The sequence below is a fragment of the Doryrhamphus excisus genome, linkage group LG1 (assembly GCF_037039965.1).
Source record: "Doryrhamphus excisus strain RoL-2023G ecotype Guam linkage group LG1, RoL_Dexc_Guam_v1.1, whole genome shotgun sequence".
In the NCBI taxonomy this organism is placed as follows: Eukaryota; Metazoa; Chordata; class Actinopteri; order Syngnathiformes; family Syngnathidae; genus Doryrhamphus; species Doryrhamphus excisus.
In genome coordinates, this window is record NC_136357.1 from 13,316,869 (window position 1) to 13,339,909 (window position 23,041).

The 23,041-nt window shown below is 40.4% G+C and overlaps 1 protein-coding gene across 23 annotated transcripts in view; it reads left to right on the top strand.

The window, feature by feature from the left end:
• Positions 1–23,041, top strand: part of shank3a (SH3 and multiple ankyrin repeat domains 3a) — a 237,474-nt gene that overhangs the window by 157,898 nt on the left and 56,535 nt on the right. For 17 of the 23 annotated variants that reach the window (XR_009130085.2, XM_078790453.1, XM_078790463.1 and 14 more), the window contains 4 exons: positions 9,395–9,576; positions 10,583–10,606; positions 18,122–18,148; positions 18,559–18,612. Coding sequence is in view for 22 of the 23 variants with exons in the window: in XM_078790453.1 (XP_078646579.1) it covers positions 9,395–9,576; positions 10,583–10,606; positions 18,122–18,148; positions 18,559–18,612 (287 nt within the window). In the remaining variant the exon portion in view is untranslated. The remainder of the gene's footprint in view (positions 1–9,394; positions 9,577–10,582; positions 10,607–18,121; positions 18,149–18,558; positions 18,613–23,041) is intronic. The other 6 variants (XM_058074732.2, XM_058074733.2, XM_058074734.2 and 3 more) reach the window with 3 other exon arrangements.

The following is a 23,041-nucleotide window of genomic DNA, read 5'->3' on the forward strand; positions in this document are numbered from 1 at the left end:
GCTGCATTCTGGCCTAATTGGCCTTCTGTATGGAGCGAGTGAAGACCTTGTTCTTGAATGTGTATTACCCTTGTAAAGTATTGGTGCGAGGTGAATGCATAAAAAGTCTCAAAATCAGCAGCTGGTCTTAATGACCAACACGCATACCCTTGAATATTTTCTTGTCATAAAATGTCTCTCCTGACACACTCATTTATACTTGAATGGCTACCAGGCTAGTTTGTCATCACATAGATATGTGATTGATTTTACTTTTACTAGTACTTACACGGTATGTATGTGTATGCATGTTGCATTATTCATTCATTCATTCATTTTCTACCGCTTTTCCTCACAAGGGTCGCGGGGGTGCTGGAGCCTATCCCAGCTGTCTTCGGGCGAGAGGCGGGGTACACCCTGGACTGGTCGCCAGCCAATCACAGGGCACATATAGACAAACAACCATTCACACTCACATTCATACCTATGGACAATTTGGAGTCACCAATTAACCTAGCATGTTTTTGGAATGTGGGAGGAAACCGGAGTACCCAGAGAAAACCCACGCATGCACGGGGAGAACATGCAAACTCCACACAGAGACGGCCGAGGGTGGAATTGAACCCTGGTCTCCTAGCTGTGAGGACTAGACCGCCGGCATGTTGCATTAGACCAGCTTAATTCATACAGTGGAACCTCTTAAAAGAAATCTGTTATGCTTTATTATTTTATGGCCCTTTGTATTGAATTGTGGACTCTTATTGAGTAGCTACACACAATCACCCGCACTGAAAGCTTTCTAGATCTTACAGATTCTGCACCTATTCCAGCTGTATCTCCTTGGATCACCACAACGGTCTGTTTTAATTTATTCCACTCACGGCCTGCCTACGGGCACTCCCACTCTGCTGTGATTGGTAACACTCCTAAGTGCTCCAGAGGACTTCCGGACTACTGCCAAACCCCATTTTCTAATTTTGTTGGTACATGATAATAAATGAATAAGCCCTTTGGAGAGCTTTGTGAACAGTGGTTTGAATCTACTGGTAGCTCATGAGCTACTGGCTGGAGACCACTGACTTACCATTTATTGAGTGAAATATTGACAAAACATTGGTAGTGTAAATTTGGTCATTAAGTATTTTTTTGCGGGACTACCCATTTTTAGATCCACCCATGGTGGAAGTTGTTATTGGCATCTACAGACATCGGTGAGCTTGTAATTTGCATGCATACAGGTAAGAGACTCCCCGTATGCACACTCTATAATGCTACACAGACAAAATAAACACAGATAGGACGCTGAAAATTTTTATTGTTACTTACAGCTTTTCTCTTCACATGGAACTTCTTCCTGATGTTTGCCTCATTAGGCAAGTTAAAATCTGAACAAGTATTTCCTGGAAGCCATTAGCATTAGCTCCATGCTAACACAGTGAAGCAGAGCAGGGGGCTGGCATGCCTAGAGCTTGTGTTACGAAATCTCCCTAAAACCAAGCATTCAGAGCAAAACCCATTATCTGAAACTTTGGTGTAGTTTAACACAAGAATACAACATTCTAACAACATTCATAGGTCAGAAAAGTGTAAACGTCACGTCACATTCATACTAATTCTTACAATGTGCCTTTAAAAGGCCCATAAAAATGTGGTCAACTACACTTGGTTTACTGGTTTACTTGCTTCACAGAGAGATGCAAGTGTTAAAAAAATGAATAAGTCCATGTTGTGTTTTCGTGGCACAATCAAGCAGTCCTCCACAAGCGGAGTTACGATGCATACAAACGGAAAAAAAATTTATCGCATGGATGGAACAGCACTTACATCAGAGAGAATTATCATCTTTCCTGCATGGTTGCAGTATCCATCTGATAATTAGCTCTGTCAGCTAGTGCAGTTGCACTGAGACATCAACGCGAGAGTTTGCGAGAGCTTTGTTCACTTTGTATGGACCTATTTCAGGAGCAAAATGCAAGGATTGAAAAATGTATTCACCACCAGTGCTCCCTTTTTATTTTTTCCACCCACACAGTGTACTTTCTAGGTGCATATGTGAGTGAATTAGTGGCACTGTACAGCCCTGCTGTAGTGTACCTTTAACCTAGCGTATGTAAAACTGAAAGATCCAAAAATAGCTTGAAAGATTACAGTTCTGACATATATTTCAAATTTGAAAGTGTACTGCCACGTCTATATTACTCATACTGGATTGTCCATACTCACTCTCATGTTGTCTACCTGCTCCATAATGAGACGGCCCATTATTTGCGTGTTGCAACACCAAAACACAACCGATTATCAGCATGCAAAGTGTGATGATGATTGTAGTGTTTTTTGTCTTTTTTTTTTTTTTAATGGGCTCACCATGCCCAAGAGAGAGAGCAGCTATTTGAGTGAAAGGCCATTTAGTTGAGGAGGCGGCAAAGCATTCAGGTGAGACAGTGCTGCTGTGAAGCTTGATAACATCTGTGTAAATGCCATTTCATGACATTTTCGACTTCAGGTCATAGATGCTCACACTCACGCTGGCATATCCACTCATTATCTTTGTGTTAACCTGCTTAGCGGCATCTCTGATCCAATCAAGCACATTATCCCAGACTTCTGATAGGAGTCATTTATTTGTAATTGTTAAGTCAATTCTGATGCGGTTACAAGGCCAGAGGCAGAGTCTATTGTTATACCTGCTGGTCTTGTCTGCTGTGTGCACGCTCCACAGCGATCATCATGTAGCGTGGGCTGTTTTATGCCAAATAGCTGGTTTTAACTCCAGAATTATGGATGCACATCAATTTGTTTTCATGTGTGAGCCATGAGCAGCTGTAGCGTAACAACAGTATTGCACCTGTGTGTGCATGATGCATCATCAACTTTAATTAGTTCATACACATTTATATCTATTTGTCTGTTATTTGTCTTCTACAAACATATACAGTGAGCCGAGGACATAAATACAATCTTGAAGCCAAACGAGTGCTCTCCTATGTATGTATTTTAAATCCAACTACATCAATATGTTGCAAAACGTTTGATTCCCCCAATGAAGTCTTGCTGTTGTTACTGAAGTCAGGCTGCTGTTCAAAAAAAGCACTATTATGATCCACATGATGGGCCCTACAGCACCTATTGTATCCTTTAAACACGGGAAGAAAGTGTAAAGGGTTGAAAACAGCAGTTATGTCACGGTGTTGCGTTGCGACCCCATGATGCAGAGAGCACGACCAAAATGCAGATAAAAAGTATTTTCTTTAATCATAATTTGCTATGCAGCAGCAGGAAACCAATAAATTATAATGAACCAACGATGGAAAGCATACACACCTGAACTAAATAGACGGGAGTGAAATTAGAAACAAATGTGGGAGATAGGAAAAGTAGGAAAACGGAAGCAAAGCAAGAAAGGAAGTGAATACAAAAATAAGAGCATCCAATGAGAAAGTACACTAAAAAGGGAACATAAACACACTGTCATGCAGAAACCAACACTGCGTGTGACAAGTTAAGGAATAAAATACAGAACATTTTTTTGTAGCATCTGGGGTTGTCTAGAAGTGGCAAAGCTTACTCAATTTTGTTGACTACTGTCAAACAATGCAACGTGTTCTCACGTTTATTCAATTTTATGGAAAGCTGCCATTGTAGAAAATGCCAACTTGAATGCGCTTTTTCTTTCTCAAATTAATTTTGTTATTGGTATTATTATCATCAATAAAATTGCTCTGCTGATAATTATAGCGGTGCACGCTAAACTGGATCTAAAAAGTAGTGCTTATAACTAATGAGAAACGGGTACTTCTGCAACTATTCCCAACGGTGGCTCCATAATTACACATTGAGCCAGGAAACAGGAAACAGGAAACAGAAAACCAAAATAAGAACCCAAAACTAAGGACAACCAAAATAAAAGGGGACCTATTATGCTCATTTTTGGACCCTTTGTATTGAGTTGTGGACTCCAATATATATAGCAGCTCCACAGTAAAGCTTTCTTGATATTCCGGAACTGAGTGGTAACGTAATGTAGATTCCCAGTGACTTAGTGCAAACCAGTCCTTGGTAGTAGCAATGTGGCCATTACATGTTTTTTGGTGGACTACCCGTATTTAAAAAAAACTTGGGGAGAACCAACAATTGTGTCCATAGGTATGAATGTGAGTGTGAATGGTTGTTTGTCTATATGTGCCCTGTGATTGGCTGGCAACCAGTCCAGGTGGGACCCCGTCTCTGTTGTCCGACCCTTTTAAGATAAGCGGTAAAAAATGAATGAACCATGTTTCTCTCTGATATGACAAAAATGGAAATCACTGATATTGTCAAGAATTGTAAAGCAAAAACATCAACTGCTTGTTATGGAATCGTAATGGAAACAATAAATTAAAAATTAAGTTATCAATGACATTGTAGAACTGCTTAATTTTTCATTTCAGACCGGAAAATGTCTTTTCAAAATCAAAACAGCTAAAATAGTTCCAATTTTTTAAAACTGAGACAAATATCAATTTACAAATGACTGACCAGTTTCCATAGTAGCACAGTTTTATAAAATGATTGACAGGCTATTCAATAACAGGTTCAACAAATTTATTAATAAGAACGAAAAACTTGAAAAAGTTAGGCAATACGGATTAAATACGGAGACTAAATCCATAACGCAAGAGGCACTTCCTGTCTTTCACTTTTAATGTGTACTCCTACTCACTAAATATAGCAACCGTAATATACTGTCAATACATCCTCTACTGATGAGGTGTGTTATGAAGCGGTTATAGTCGGTACAATACCATTATTAATGTTGATGGTGATTAATGGTAACGGTGATTGAAAGTGCAAAGTCTTAACATCTGCGTTTTGTTTTTATCAGAAATATTTCAAGTACCTTCGATGAAATGTAGAGTTAGTAAAGCTTCTCTTTGGACAGCGAATGGAAAAAAACCCCAGACATTACTTGCTGACACTCTCACTGAGAACACCGCGGTAGGTAAGATTGGAAGGTTTGAAGTATGTAAAGCACTTAATGTGCAGTTCCAATAATGCGTCGTGTACTGCCACGTCCATATTACTCATGTTATCATTCATAGTAGCAATACCATAGTTCACAGTCTGATTGGCTTCTGGCTGCCCTGTTCTGCCGATACAGCTTTTCTCCAAACGAGAAACGAATTCACGTTTTAATCTCACAAGATGTTGTCCCAAACCTAAACTTTCTCCTAACCTTAATGACGGATAAGGAGTGTGTCGTAAACGTTGAGTTGCACAGTTGCCTCATATTTTTCAACATGAACTTTTTTTAACATTAAAAGGCAACTGTACTTTTTTGGAATCATCTATCAATCCTTATGTGGAACATGGACACATATTTCTTTCCCTTTTCTGTGCATTATAACGTGATAAAACGAGTTAATACAAGCTAGCTAAAATGCACGTAATTGGGGCACAGTAACTTTAAAAAAAAACGGCAACAGTGTTTCATTTCCATAACTGACCTGTATATTAAACAAGCTACAGCGATATTGTTGTTGTAGCAGCTAACACTGAGTACTATATTTCTAGCGGAGTATCACAACACTTCGCTATAGGCGTTGTGAGTCAGCATCACTCATAACGCCTCAACCTACTCCCGTGGAACCTAATAATGGTGCTGGTACTGTGTTGTTAGTTTAGAAAAATTAATGTTAGGTTATATATCATGTCTCACACATGTATTGTTGAAGGTTGTGGCTGTAAGCCAAATAGTTGGTCAACTTCGAGATTCCACAAGCTGACAACATCGCTACAAAGACTCAGCAAGATGCTTGTTTGTTCTTAGCATTTTTTTTTTTTAACCTGAGGATTATTTGGAATTTACCAGCTCAATGGGGAGCACACATGCTGAAAGATACTATTGACGCTATTGCAGCAGTTGGCACCCAGTGAGAGCGGACATTGTGAGTAAGCATCGACCGATACATCGGCCGATATTATAAATGTTTTATATATCGTACAAAATTGTGTCAGTGTGATGTGTTTGTGTGTGTGGAGGCGGGGACGGCGGGGGCTGCGCGTCACGCTGCGGAGGAGCAGTCATCACATTGATGCTAGATAAATTTAAACTACGACAGAAATGTTTTGCACACGGTTGAATATTTATTCCTTTTAAAGTTGATAATGCCGTTTAAATGTGTGTTTAAGAAAGCTGAATCCTACTGTGTTCAGTGTTTACATTTCAATAAATATTTGTTTAAACATGAGACCTGTAATATTTGTTATCATGGTCATTTTTTCATGTAAATTGAGGGATCAAAAGCAGTATCGGCCCAAGCAAAATCGGCTAAGGGTGATGGGAAAAAATCGGTATCGGCATCGGCCCCAAAAAACACATCTCGGTCGATCCCTAATTGTGAGTAACTTATTTGTGTGCGCATGTATGTTTCACTATAGCCCACACAGCAACATGATTCTCTGCCTGGGGGGCGGGATGTTTTACCTTGTTGACGGAAGTAGCGTTAGTTCCGATCAATGGGTCTGTGAAATCAATGCACCGAGAAAAGATATTCGGTAATGTTTAAAATCATCAAAATAAGGCAAAATACTATAATTATTACATGTTCTCACAAATGTACTTGTTCATTCATGATCACAGCATGTGTCTAAAATGTTTTTAGAGGGCTTCGTTTTCAAAATAGGTGTGTACCAATGACGTACATTGTTAGCTAGCTCATGTTAACTTGTTTTCTGGCGTTATAATGCACAGAAAAGTGAAAGAAAATGTGTTCATTTGTCACATAAGGATTCTAAATGTTGATTGTAAATAAAAAAAAGTGCAGTTCCCCTTTAAAATTGAAGTCAGTTTGTAAAATGACACTTCTACTACGTTTTTGTGTACAATATCCCAACTACATTCTTGTAAGAAGTTACACCACCACAGCAAAGCGTCACCCTCTATTTTATTCATGTGTATAAATGACACCTTACTGTATGTTGTGTGCACGATGCTCTGTCTCCACTTCCTCCCACTGCAGCTTGTCTGTGCGATGAAACATGAGGCTTGTCAACAAAGCAGATGCGCCGCTCGCCCACAGACACCACCACAAAGCCACCTCTCACCCAAACACTCGCCGACCTGTCTTGTCAGCTGACCTCGAAGACTGACAGGTCAATAACCATGATAGATGACATAATTAAAGCATGACCTCAAAGTGATTGACTTTGTGACAAGTGAACTTCTGATGGGCAATGACTCAAAATGCATCCTAATTGACAGTACTTTATTATTTAGTACTTATTTAGTACTTTACCATGTAATTGTAGATAAGCCATTCTCAACTGAAGCATCGCGGAGCAATTTTCAGTAGGTTACAGGCCTTTGACTCGCAAAAATAGTAATGATGTTCGTGAATGCACCTTAGTTGCAGCGTCTAATATTCTCACCCGCACCCACATTGTGCTTCGAATTGTGCAGCCTCACTGTTATCACAGTTTTTTTTTTAAATAATAAATCATGCTGCTTTGTGGTTGAGTACGGCCTATTGTCAAAGAATATGCATATTTAAGCACATTTTATGCATTGTTTTGCCTAAATGAAACATTGTTAAACAAAAATTACCAACTAAAATATAAAGACACTGCATTCAGAAGACTCAGTCGTGATGTAGTATTCTACACTGGTCACTAGGTGTCAGTAATGTTGCTGCAATGTTCGGTTTGACACACAAGCACCAGACAATCACCAGAACAACAGCCTTTTATTGCAGGTTTTAAAAATCTGGTCACAATAATAACCTACGCCAAGCTAAAACCCAACTCTGAACCCCCGGCGTCACTTCCTGTTCAGTCCCCCACTCAGCTCCCTGAGCACCGGAACACATTTATTGTCTTATATTAAGTCTTATTTATGTATTAAATGGCTTATTTCCTCTTATTATGTCTACAATAGTAAGTAAAACTCTACCATCAAGAGGGCTCTAATAATGTTAGAAAACATATTTACAAGGTGTTCTGATTGTTAACTATGAAACTATTCAATTTATAAATAAGGAATCCTACTTTGTAGAAATGTACTTATCACAGCCGGGTCTGAAATCAATTTATCGGGATGAACGAGGGATTGCTGTGCAATGGTGTATGGTGTTTGATTTGACAACTGATATTGGTAGTCTATCATACTGTACTGTAGATCTACTGTACCAAACTAAAAATCTCTTTTATCCTTCTTATGGTATTGGTAAAATAATAAGATGTATCGGCCATTACTGTTGTTGTGAGGAGTGTTTACGGCACTACGAGCACGTGGCTGAGTTGTAGCAAAGAAGGGGATGAATGAAGACTAGGTGGAGCTCTGCCACTGCTGTGTTAGGAGCTAGAGAGCATACAGAGAGAGAGAGAGTGAGAGAGAGCGAGAGAGGGAGAGATGGGTGGGTGCAATGGATGTGAGTGAAGGAGGCGATTTGAGGCATAGGGAAAAGAGGAGGAGCAACAGTTAAACCAAATGGGCTGAAGCTTTTGCCCTCAGCCCCCCATTCTCTACCCTACTGCGCACGCACACACACACACACACACACACAGGAATATTTACACTGTCACAGTTTGCTTGGGGGAGCCATGGTGCATGCACACATGCAGAAGAAGCTCAGTGGTGCACTGGGACCACCGTGTGTATGTGTGAGCAATGTTTTAGCGACATGCAGGCGGTGCATGGTGGCCATGATAACGGCGGCTCCATGAGTGTGTGTGCGTGTGTATGTGTGTGCAGATGGAGCATGCACATAAATGGCTTGTAGGGTGTGAGCAAGCTGTCAAAGGGGAGGGGAGCCACGCAAGACAACAACAGCAGCAGCAGTAGTAGAAGCAGTAGCATCACTGCCACAGCGTGTGTGAGCGCATGTCAGCGAGCGCATGTGTGTGTGTCAGGAGTGGTGGAAAGGAAGGGGAGGACAAGGAGGGGAGAGGCGAGGGAGACGCGGCGGGACTCCCAAGGAGAAGGACTCGGGGAGCTCAATCCACATCCTCGCTGCCCCCCTCAGCTGGAGTCGGGATCTGTCGTCCCACCTGGAGACATGCAGGATGTCTGTCCTTGCTTTCTGGAGCGGGCTTCAGCCATGCCCCCCAACTCAAGATGACTGAGAGGGGGATCTATCGAATGGAAGGAAACTGCAATTAACCATCTTTGTTTTGTTAGGATGCAAGGGAGTGTGTAGAAAGAGAGGAGACGAGGGAGGATACTGTAAGAGAAGGAGCGGGGGGGGCTGGCATGGCTCCTGTGGAAGACTGATTGTTATTATTTGGACAAGAGCGGGACCTTTATGAATCTCTCCAGGTCCATCATAAAGACCAGGGGGTGTCACCAGCTGGCAGCCCCACGGACCACCATGTCTGTGACCACGGGCTTCAGCTACCAGCTCCCCGGGATCACCACAGTAACCTATGTGTTTGTTTACAGCCCCGGGTCAGTGCAGCGAGACCCAAGCCCACCTCATCACACCCCGCCGGCGCTGATGGGCACACGCGGGCCCAAGCGGAAACTCTACAGTGCCGTCCCAGGTCGCACCTTCATTGTCGTCAAGCCCTACACCCCGCAGGGTGAGGGGGAGATCCAGCTCAATCGTGGAGAGAGGGTCAAAGGTAGGGGGGTCCTCATTCATAATGTGTGTGTATACGTATTGTACGTACCAAATGCTTGTCTGTGTGTGTGCATACAGTATGTGTGTCTATTAATACATGAGAGTACTTATTTTCAGAATTAAAATGGGACTCAGTGTAACCCTCCGCCAAGGTTGAACCATTTGTTGATATAAGTTAGCATGCAAAAAATTGTTATGACACTGCAAGAGGAATGGTTTCGTTGACACTTGTATGCTAGAAAGCAGCAAACATAATACGACACAATTATTATTAGCATATTTACATGATTTGTCTACCACTACATTGGCATGCATTATAAGACAATGGGAATGTGCCATTTTTTTATGGGTTGACACATTCATTAACACTGAAATGTCAAAAAGAAAAAAAAATGGAAAAATCCTTGCGGCAATGTACTCATGTTCACTTGTATACGAGTACGTTTGCATAGAACAGATGTAAGACGACTTGGACTGTACTATTTGTTATTCTGAAGTGGATGTAATTTTATTGTTGTTGGCATGCAACAAACGTAAGGCGATGGAATTGTGTGGTTGAAGAACTGTATCATTGACATTTAAATCAGAAAAAGCATTTATTGGTGTTTACTTTTCTGCCAGTGTGTTTGCATAGAATATAATATAAGACAACTGGGACTGTACCAGTTCCCTTTTGGGGGTGAAAGGTTTCTGGAACCATATCTTTATCCAGATGTTCACCAACTGGTTCTTCCTTGGCACGTGTGCCACAAAATCAAGTATATACAGTATATATTTTAACAAAATGACTGCAATCTAAAGCTCATCTCATGCTCTGTTTTTGGCTATACGGTCTAATTCTTGTCTCTTTTGTGTTTTGTATTTTGGACAAACGTCACTTCATGTTGTGCTTCTCTCATGTTTTAAATGTTGCTTTTTCTTCTGCTTTACACAGAGCTGCTGTGGCATAGCTTTTCATGTGTTTGTGTGTGTGTGTGCTTTTTGTCTCCATTCATGCCTCACTCAAGACTTTGACAGTAATGATGTAGAAGGTAAATGCCATAATGTTCTTCTCACCTACTCACTTTCCTCCACGTGTCACCCCCTGTGCTCACCTACATAGATTGCATTGTAGTAACTTCTTGCCCTGTTTGAATCACTGGGACAATGTTTTTCAACTCCAAGAAAGGGATGGGCATCATAAATCCTTTTATGTATTTGTGATTGTTGTGAATTGTGTTAATTGTATGAAATTTTGACATCAAAAAGTACTGCATTATTATACAGTGGTATGAAAAAGTTTGGGTACCCCTGGTAATTTTTGAGATTTTCCTTCATAAATCACTGGTTGTTTGGATCAGCAATTTCTGTTAAAAATATCATATAACAGACAAACCGATGTACGAGAAGTAAAATGAGGTTGACAGGATTTACAGAACGTGTACAATAAGTATTGGGCACCCTTGTTGTTTTATTGATTTTGAATACCTTTAACACTAATTATTGGAACACCAAATTTGTTTGGTCAGCTCCCTAACCCTTGGCCTACATACACAAGTGAAGCCAGTCATGATAAAGCGTATTTGAGTCGGCCAATTGCAAGTTGCATCTTCTCTGAAGAGTAGCAACATGGTAGCCTCGAAACAACTGTCAAATGACCTGAAAGCAAAGATTGTTCAACATCTAGGGGACGTCTAGGGGAAGGATACAAAAAGCTTGCTCTGAGATTTCAGTTGTCAGGTTCCACTCTGAGGAACATAGTGAGGAAATGGAAGACCACAGTTAAGGTCCAGAGTGGCAGGACAAGAAAAACTCAGATAAGCAGAGATGAAGGATGGTGAGAACAGTCAAACTCAACCTACAGACCATCTCCAAAGACCTACAATATGATCTTGGTGCAGATGGTGTCACTGTGCATCGTTCAACTATTGAGTGCACTTTGCTGTACGGGAAGGTCATGCGGAAGAAGCCTTTTCTGCACACATGCCACAACCAGAGTCGCTTGAGGTATGTTAAAGCACATTTGGACAAGCCATCTTCATTGTGGAATAAGGTGCTGTGGACGGATGAAACTAAAATGGAGTTGTTTGGAAATAACATGGAGTGGCATGCATGGCGGATGAAGAACACAGCATTCCAAGACAAACACTTGCTACCCACAGTAACATTTGGTGGTGGTTCCATCACGCTGTGGGGCTGTGTGGCCAGTGCAGGTACTGGAAATCTAAAATTGAAGGTCGCATGGATTCCAGTCAGTCACTCTATCCAAAAGGGCTGCATGGTGGTCGCACAGTCGGGAGTTCTGGAAGAGCTGGGTTCGAATCTCTGTTTGGGCATCTTGGTGTGGAGTTTACATGTTCACCCCGTGCATTGGTTTTCTCTGGGTACTCCGGTTTCTTATTTGTATGGTTAATTGTATCTTCTATGTTTGGTTAATTGGAGACTCTAAATTGTTAGTTGGAGATTGTAAATTGTATCCATAGGTTTGAATGTGTATATATGGTTGCCTATAAGTACAATGCAATTGGCTGGCTTTACCTTGCCTCTTGCCCAAAGTCAGCATGGATAGACTCAGCATACCACCGCAATCCTAGTGAGGAAAAGTGGCATAGAAAATAGATGGAACTACCGTACATACAAGAGGTATCTCTGCTCACAAGCTGACATACTTACAATATATATATATATATATACTTATATACTTATATACATATATATATATACTTACAATACATACAATAATCCCTCCATCCATCCATTTTCTATGCCGCTTGTCCTCACTAGGGTCGCAGGGGTATGCTGGAGCTTCTTAACAAGAATCAGAAATGTTTTTATTCTGTTATGAGGTTTCGCTCTGAGCCTCAGGCACCATACCTATGTTTTCTTTTGTTCCAGTTTTCTTACTTTAGGATGAATGAACTGACCAAATCAGTGTCAGAGCAGGAGTTCACTATACTGGGCAGCACCTAAATTGTTGTTGATGTTAAAACACCAGTGAAATGGAGTGAGGTTCCCTGGGCCGTGTTTGGTCATGCAAGTTTTACGTCGAGTGACCGTCACTTGGTTGTCTTGGTTGGTTGTCACATGTTGACATGCTTCCACATGGATCTTTGGAATAGATTTTCTTCATGTTGTTTGCTTTTTGGTGGTGCTGCCTTTCTTATCTGTGCCTTTGGCATAAAATAGGGAAGTTGAATTGCTTCATCTATCTGTCTTTCTGAAATTAATATCAATAAGGACAACTTAATATTATGTTATCGGAATTCTTCCAATGCCCATCCCTTTTTCCAAGGAGCGCGCATGCAAAATTCAAACAAAATTTTGTGCTTGTTCTCCACTCCTCCTTTTGCTTTCCCTTTCCCCATCACCTGTCCACGGATAGCCAGCTCTCCACCACATGAATCCACACCCTGCATCACACATCCATCATGGTGGATGAAACCCACATTAGCTTAATGAAAACACTTCTCAGAGGCCAGCGTGTGAGCCACAGCTGCACTCACACTGAGATCACTCATGCTCTCCTCCCTTTGCATTAGGATTTTTGTGTGTGGCATAAAAATATGCGACTGTACAAGTACAGCCTCTCTCTGGCTTCATGCCCTTCAATGTCACACAAAGACCAGTGGTCTACCCCCCCCCCCCCCCCCCATATCTTCCCCTCATATAATGGAGTCTTTTGTCCACTTTACGGCATTTGCACTCCTATTACTGATACAAATGGCAAACAATTCTGACTTGTTATGCACAACAAAACCCAATTACAGAGCATCATCTGCAGCCGTGACATATACATTTGTTTTGGTTTTTTTCCAATCCAATGGCTACCACAGCGCTCTTCCATCTATGGGATAGATCTGCTGGAGGTCGTCTTTCCTAGTTAGTGAAGATGGATCCGTCATGCTGCCACTAATGCGAAGTACGTTGCCGATCTTCCGTGCAGGAAATACGTTTACAGGCGCATGGCTGCCAGCACCGTCGGCCATCCATGTTCAACCATCTGGCTCTGTTACACAACACTGGCCGTCACACTGTGTGCCATTCTGTGTAGTATTGGGACGTAAACGTAGAAATATATTATTTGAGTCAACTGACTGTTGTTAATGTTAAAGTAACACTATGCAGACCTGCCAACATGTGTTCAGTTTGTGTACTCGGCACATTTTTGACTTAATTACAATTGTATGCGTTGCTGCCCGCCAAATGTGCATTTTGTTACATTCAGCATATTGACCTAACTATTTATATAGGACGTTTGAACGCATCACCACCAGAACACAATAGTGCATGGACAATGCAGAGACTGTAGTGTTTCAGGTAATGCTGCTCCAACATAGGGAAAAGAACACAGACACATAGTTGTTTATTGCTCTGTGTATGTTATATGAACCAATGAATATGTTTGGAGATTGTGTTGTACATTCAGGGTATTTAATATTACTTTATTTAATAATGCCAATTTGAATGCAAAACACAAAAACAGGAAGAAACATGGGAAAGAGGACAAATGGCATTGTCTCACCAATGGCTGAATAGCAGACAATCTCTGCTGGTCCACAAACATACATAATCTTGTATTTATTGTATTATAATTAATTCTTCAATTCGTATTTTTGTTTAATCTTAATTTACCCTTTTTATCATATACATATGTGCATTTTTTTCATATTCTCTCTCCAATATAGCACAATTACATGACCACTATGTATTATTATCGTATTATTACTTTTTTTCATATTCAATTTGATTTTTGTCAGTGTACATAGATTTTTAGACTTGTGAGGTCTCGTTCAGCTTTGTTGACATATTTAGTTCATTTGGAACGTTTAATACATATTTGCATATAATCTTGTTCTGTCATTTATCTTTCTGTTCCTTAAATACAGTAGAAATGGACAAATTTCAGACAATAATGCTAATAGTGATTCATCATGATTAATGAATTGAAAACCTACTAATAACTATTAATTACACATTAAATAAATGTTGTCACTGTTGGCAGGTCTAATAATTGATCTAATAATTTATACATTTAGACACAATGTCTTATACTCCACAACTGTAGGTGGCGGGAGAGGGGGGTCCTTGAGTAAAATAAACAGCAGTTGTTTTTTTTATTTTTTTATTGTTGTTGAAAACACAAGCTTTGTTATTTAGTGCATTTAATGTCACTCATGCAGGTAATGGTGTACGGGTGAGGCTTAGGAAAGAAGCTATTTTAAAGACGGATGACCCTTGCTTTGATACATAATGCATTTCCTCACATCTGCATTCATGAATGGATGACTGGTTAATAGTAGTAGCGCTCATTTGCCACAGAGGACAAAAGGAAGTCAAGTGAGGGAGGCCTTTTCCCTCCCTTTTTACTTTAGTGTCCCAATTTTGTGTAAATGCACTCACCAGCCACTTCATTTGACACATCTGAGGGTTGTCATTCTTCATATCCAATCATTATTATATTTAATAGAAGCCGCATTTTTGTGCTGGAAAGATATCAACAACATGGCGGCTTGTATCCTTTAGCTCTGTTAAGAATGTGACAGTGATGCATTCTGAGGTAATTAGTATGTTAGCAAACACCTAGCCTCCAAAACACACACACACACCTATTCAGTGTGCGCACATCATTACGGTCTTCTTAACACCTTTGTTAATAACTAGTTGTGCAAGAGGACCATCCTTATGATGACATCTCAGAGGGTAAAAATAACATATTATTACAAATATGTGAATGTAATCATTGTGATTTGTAATATGTGATAGTATACAGTACCTCCCAGCTCATTGGAGTGTAGACTGTTTAGTGATGTAGTAGTAGAAGTATGTGTTGAGCTAAGCTTTACACTGGTAGAATTTTAGTGTTGTGCTTCACAATTGCACAAAGTAATTATTAGTTGTTTTGTTCCCCCCCCCCCCCCCCCCCCCTTTGGGTTTTCTCCGGGTACTCCGGTTTCCTCCCACATTCCAAAAACATGCTAGGTTGGTTGGCGAGTCCAAATTGTCCATAGGTATGAATGTGAGTGTGAATGGTTGTTTGTCTATATGTGCCCTGTGATTGGCTGGTGACCAGTCCAGGGTGTACCCCGCCTCTCGCCCGAAGACAGCTGGGATAGGCTCCAGCACCCCCGCGACCCTCGTGAGGAAAAAGCGGTAGAAAATGAATGAATGAGTGAATTATTCCTTGTTTTGATTATCTATAGATTTAGATGGTAAATACACAAACATACTGTGGAGTTGAAACGTTTCTTTGGAAAATATCATGATATTCTAGTATTAGTATTGTGAAACCTCCAAAGTAGTCTGTGTAGTAGTTTGATTTAAAGGGGAGCTGCACATTTTGGGGGGGGGGGGGGTTGCCCATCATTCACAATCCTTATGTGCATTATAACACAAGGAAACAAGTTAATTTCAGCTAGCTAACAATGGATGTCATGGGATATATGTGTAGTATTTTGACGCTAAAGCCCTCATAAAACAAACTGAAAAAATGCTAATTGTCTTAAGCTACAGCGATATTGTTGTTGTAACAGCTAACATGAAAAACTATATTTATCTGGCGTGCTAACACGATCCATCACTAGCTGTTTGTGTCAGCGTCAAGGTGGCTTTGGGCTACATTCACGGTTGGTAATGGTAACAGGTAAACATTAGAAATGGTAACTTGTTATATTACCATTTCTGGAAAGTAATAACAGCATTACTAACCCTGATACCTTTTTAACACCTTTAAATGGCACCCACTCAATTTAAAGAGAAAAAAATATTTGTAATATTTGTATGTTTATAGGCTACACAGGGCTCTACGTTAAAAACAAAAATGACTTGCCCATGGGGAATCCTTAAGGTGAGAACTACTTGCCCGAACTTCCCCCATGTAAAATGAAAAGACTGCCATAATGATATCATATATCGATATATGCTGATAATTCATCAGATAATAGTACTGATGCATTGTATTTGGAGGAATGTCTGAAAAATTGTGGAGATGTATGTTAACATGGCATGCCATACTACCTTACACATTGTAGTCGTAGTAAGCAGTGATATTTATAAGTTGTGCACCACAATGAAACATTTGACACATTTGTGTACTAGTAAAGTGTTTTTAATCCCGAAAAAAATGCTCAATGGTCAAACAATAAGTTGTGAAGCAAAGGTGAGAAAAATACACAGAGAAATTGAACCGCTAGATTTTGTAGCTTGTGCAAAATCCGCACTTGGTATTGGATCTAATCGGTGGTGTTTCATTGTGACCACTTCAAATTGTCACAGCAATGTGATTCACTCACCTGTGCCATCCTTTGATTTGCTGCCGCTAATAAAATACTTGTTTAGGAGGCACTGGTTCATCACTTTTTGGTATTTTCCTTCAGAAGTTGTTGAAGAATTAGACGATGTTGGCAGGGACGCCATGATAGATGTTTTCCTAGTAAAACGATCGCTTATTGGTTGATCACGAACAAGAACGGGTGTGGGTAAAACGCGGATTGTGGATTAAGGACCGCGGTCTAAATAAACGATTCTGATTGGTCCATTTCAAGATTTGCAAGGATTGCTTTGCAAATTACCACCGGAATTACGCAGTCCGTGTTTTACCAACACCCAACAAGAACCGCTTTAAAAAAAACAACTCTTGGCAGTACGGCATGCTAAAGTGCACTTGCATGCCCGACGGGAATATTAATGATTGGATTTACTTGCCCGAATTTTGTTTTAACTTGCCCCGGGCCATCGGTACATCGTTATTGTCGAGCCCTGCTACACTACTTGCAACGTCACCCCTGATTTCAAGGCAAATCAGGCCATCGAAAATTGCCCGTGACATTGGATCTCCCGACATCACTCCGCACTGCTAAGATCCAAAATATTGATACGTGGTTTGAGGTAATGTAAATCATTAATAGGAACACAGTAGAAATTAACTAAATTCTTGAGACCATGTCAATGTATCGGTACTGATAGGTATCCCTGATACCAGCCTGAATTTTACTCAGTATCAAATCGGATAAGAAATCAGTGATATCGCACATCACAGATGTTGGGAGCGTGCACGCAAACCTCAAAATGACTGCTGCAATCCACATGTGAATGTGACTACTGTATAAGTGGCAGGGTTGAAAGCACGAGAATAATACAATGGCTTACACACCAAAAATCACAGTAGTACCTTTAAATGTCTTTGGACTCCTATTCTTGGACATGATTAGACTTCTGTCTAACTGTGGATGACTGAAAGCTCTCCTTGTTATATCCCTGCTCTGTTACTCCTGTCTACTTTTGCTAGTTGCTAACATTGTACTGCCCAGGTACTTGTGTCTTTTGATAGCTCAGTCCTGTGTGATTCTCTTACAGAGCCTCACTAGTTTTCCCTTTTGTTTCTCCATTAGTGTCTCTTGTTAGAATTTACTACACAGTGCTTTTGTTTTTCCCTCCTTGTACGGTCATCCTTTATGAGTTTCTTCTTTTCCATGTTGTGTTTTGACTCTTCCACCTGACATTACCTATAATTGTGTCCTTGCATCCCTGGCTAAACCATAAACCTTTCTTTGTTTTTGTCTGCTTTGTAGTGAAGGACAGTTATCTGGACTCTGACGGTAAATAAATTTGTTTCACATATTTTTAGAAAAAAGTAGCTTCTAGTATCTACTTTTTGACCAGCGCTTCTCAAATACTGGGGCAGGGCCCCCTTGGGGTGGCACAGTGAACTTTCAGGGCTGACTTGAGAGGTAGAACTGCCAACATGTACTCATTTATTGTACTCAACATGCAATTTTATTCTTGAATAAGCTTCTATGCTTCCCAGCTGATCATTTTGTGATTTGATAAATAAATAGATGTTATCATTTTCTCAATAGTATTTCAAATCGCGGGGTAGAAGGTGTGTGAGTACATTTCTGGCCCCCAGCGGAGGCATGACAGAAAACAATTGAGAACCACTGTTTTAGATTAAAGCAGCAACAATAGTGTGTAATACTGCATTTCATGTTTTGTCTTTCTGTGAAAGGCGACACTGTGTACAGTGAAGAGGATGATGTTTCCATTTCCATTGAGGATGATGGTAAAAGTACTTGGGGAAAAAATAGACAAGGAATGACAAAGTGGTTAAAAATGAAAGACCATTCTCAAATGTGATACCCCAGCTAATGACATGGATGCCTGAGGCTGGAGTGCTACACTTTTGTAGCCAATGTTGTAGCACAGAAGTAAGTTAGAGTTCATGGCAAATGACCAAATTCCACTTTTTCATCCTTGTATAGTCCAGTGTAGTCCCTTTAGAAGTGTCCATTGTTACAATGACAGCGTCCATGTCTACATAGTTTTCATCACCAGTTCTCCTCCATCATGAAGAAGACTTACATACTTTGGAAAAGCTCTCAGTCTTCAGCAGTGATTGGAGGCTGCTGTGTGAGATCAATGTGTGTAGTTGGCTTTCGTCTCGACACATACACACACCTCTACACACACCGCCCGCCTGTCTTCCAGCATTTAGCAGGGTCGTCCACATGCAGCTCTCTAAGCACACTGAACGTCAAGTAATGATCTCTGCTTGTTTTTGTGCACCCACTGAACTGACCACCACTGGAGCACAACACCAGCTTGCTACCATAGGAGTGTGTGTGTGTCCTTTTATTTGCTACTCCATTTATGTATATCTATGCCCACCCGCCACCCCCCCGCTTTTGCATCTAACCTCATTCCCTGACTTGCCTCCTATGTGCTTCTTTCTGCTGTTTCTCTCCATTGATCTAATCTGATCTCATCATCCAAATGGTCATTTTGTCCGAAAGGCCACTCGCTGTCGCCACGGTAACCAACTGGAGCATATGCCAGCACCACTGTAACTCAAGTTTTTGGTTTTTTTTACCACTTGCATCAATGCTGTGTCAAACATTAGTTCATGAATAAATGATCGCTGTTTTGTGGTTGACTGCGGCCTAGAATTAGTAAAAAAAATATGCAACTATCCATCTTCTACTGCTTATCTGAGGTCAGGTCGCTTGGGCTGCCAGACTTCCCAAGACACCTTTGGCCACTCCCATGAGTGGTGAGCTCATTGGAGGAGAATATGCATATTTAAGCAAATAGCACATATTTTTTAAGTTAAACATTTTCAAGCCTAAAAATGGCTAAATGCACTACAGTATAAACCACTGACACCGCAACTTGGGAATTTAATATTCCACATTGGTCACTAGGTGTCAGTAATTGTTGGATGAGACCACCACCAATGCACCAGACTTGAACAAATTATAATAATATTAACAGAATAATAATCATAGCGCGCAGACCTCACAGCTAGGAGACCAGGGTTCAATTCCACCCTCGGCCGTCTCTGTGTGGAGTTTGCATGTTCTCCCCGTGCATGCGTGGGTTTTCTCTGGGTACTCCGCTTTCCTCCAAATTGTCCATCGGTATGAATGTGAGTGTGAATGGTTGTTTGTCTATATGTGCCCTGTGATTGGCTGGCGACCAGTCCAGGGTGTACTCCGCCTCTCGCCCGAAGACAGCTGGGATAGGCTCTAGCACACACCCCCCTCCACGACACTCGTGAGGAAAAGCGGTAGAAAATGAATGAATGAATAATCATAATAATCAACTCTGAACCCCCAACTTCACATCCTGTCCACCATCAATTCTGTCCCCCCGAAAAGGTCAACTGTCTAAATGGCTTATTTTCTCTGATTATATCTATTGGGTAATACGAATGTAAAGGTGTTAGTTGTTAAGTGTTAACACAAAAATCGTTATACCGTAATATTGTAATTATCACGGTCAAGTCGGAAAGAAATCAGAAATGTGATGTAATAACTGAAGAATTATGTTGTGGAAATGAGTGTTTAGAAAAAAAAAACAGGGACAAGTGCGTAAGTAAAACAAGAAAATATGCTTTTTAGTGAAGGCTAATTTGCCGCTATTTCACTGTAAAATAAAAAATGTAGTCCATCACAGAACACACCATTGAGCCCTATGGTTAATACCATTTGCATGTCATGCTGTCATAGTATCTTAATTAGCACTGGAGCATAATATTTTTTTATATTTTTTTAATATACCCTGAAGAAGGGATTACTTTTGCCAACTGAGCATATTTTTCCTCAGATTTTTTTGTAAACAAAGCCTGTGACGACCATCTGTAGTATGAAGAAAGGCGCTAGTACATAGCCAAGCCCACCACTTTATCATCTGTGTCTGCCAGTGTAGTGCATTCATCTTCCTGCAAAAACAGTATTTTACAGCACAGAAGTGCTTGGATCCAGACCCAGAGATGGTTGGTTCAATTCCTGTTGTTCAAATTACCAATTTACTCTTACTTTCATTCTACATTTCAACGTATTTCCACAGCATTTCAGCCTCTGTGTTCATTCTAAATTTAGATTTTCACACCTTTTCAAAGAGTCATTCACAATCCTTGTGTGAAACATGAACACTTTTCATTTTCTTTCACTTTCCTGTGTATTATAACGCGAGAAAAAAGTCAATACGAGCCAGCTAACAATGCATGTCATTGGGCGGTACCTATTTTGACTACGAGGCCCTCTAAAAAAAACCTCTATTGTTTTATATATATGCTGTGAGCAGGCATGAACAAGTACATTGATGACAACATGTAATATATACAGTATCTTGACGTATTTTGATTATTTTAAACATTACTGTCCACAAGTTACGACCACACAGGGAGAGAATAGTGTTGCTGTGTGCTTGGCAGATCAGGCTGTAGTGAAACATACACACACACACACACACACGCACACACAAAAATCAGTTACTTACAATGTCTGCTCTCAATGGGATGCCCACTGATTGAACAGCGGTATCGTTCAACAAAAGACGTGTGCTCCCTGTTGAGCTGGTAAGTTCAAAATAGTCCTCATGTAAGAAAACGCTCAGAACAAACGAGCATCTCGCTGAGTCTTCGTAGCAATGTCGTCTTTGAAAGCTGTCCTGTTTGTTTTTTGTTGGTAGCAAGTAGAATCTCAAAGTTGACCAACTTTTCGGCTTATTGTTACAGCTTTTAACAATACATGAGGCAATGATTTAGAACCTAGTGTTAGTTTTTCAAGACTAACAACACAGTACCAACACCAGTACGTAGCATTAGCTAGGGAGTAGCTTGGTAGCGAGGCGTTGTGTTACCCCACCAAAAATATAATACTTTGTGTTAGCTGCTACAATAACAATATCACTCTAGCTTGGTTATTATACAGGGCAGTTATGTAAATGGAACACTATTGCCGTTTTTTGTAAGTTTTTGGCTTTAGCGTCCCAATGATGTGCATTGTGACCGAAATAACTTGTTTTCTTGTGTTATAATGCACAGAAAAGGGAAAGAAATATGTGCTCATGTTTCACATAAGGATTGTGAATGATGGGACAAATTAAAAAAAAAAGTGCAGTTCCCCTTTAGTACCACAAAATTGTAGGGATTTGACTGGAGTTTAGCATCTTTATAAGCATTAAAGCACGTTTCTTATTTCATCTTGTCCATGGACAATTTAATGCATATTTTGCATTAAATTTTCACACCTTCCGAGTGTAAAATCATTTCTGATTTTCAAAGCCCGTCGCCACTGTAGTAGCCATTTTTCTGCAAATACACATATTTCAATTAAAAAACAATCCCAGTTTGAGGCACAGCAGCATATTATGCACTGCCATGACTGGTGGAAAAGTTTTAGTTTTACAGATTTTGTTGGTATTTATCATGTATTTCAACATCTTGATTAAGGTTTGTATCGTTTTTCAACAGAATCCTGTGAATATTAGAAGCCAATAACTTCAGTCTTGCCTTACCTTAGTTTATTAATGCATGTTTACTCTTGTTAATTGTATTTCCAACAGTGGTTTAAGGGTACAGACAAATCAAGGCTGTAGGGGAGCACAGAAATCATTTTGTGCTCTCCCTTAGCAAACCTCAATTAAACATGAAATAACACCTAAATACTGTATGTAACACAAACACACGCATGTATCAACATGGGAGCATTAATTGCACACTTTGGGGGCATTCTCCTCATTGCCATGGTGTTGACACGTTTAAGAGAGTTCCTTCAGTAGCATTCCTAGCTAACTCGCTCGCACATGCACATTACATGCACCTTCTCTCTCCAAACGCCATTATAAATCTTGCAGACAGCCGTGAAAATGAAAACCAGCGCAAGTAACATTGCGATTAGACATTCACAAACATGATTAATGGGGTTGCATTGTACCCGCTGTGTGCAGAATATCAACGCTGCAAATGGCTGCTGCTGTGATCAACAGAGGAGCAGCAACACAGATGTTTTTATTCGATGTTTACCTTCACACAGGCTTGGCGCGCGGCCGTTAGGATGACAGGGAGTAAAAGGTAGAAGCTTCAGCTACTCACTAGTGAGCAACAACATGATAATTGCTTCTTGCTGGAAAATATGCCTCTGTGTGCAATATGTATTGGTGCACATACAATTTGTAGTGTACAGTATTGTGCTTTTGTGTTTGCTAAC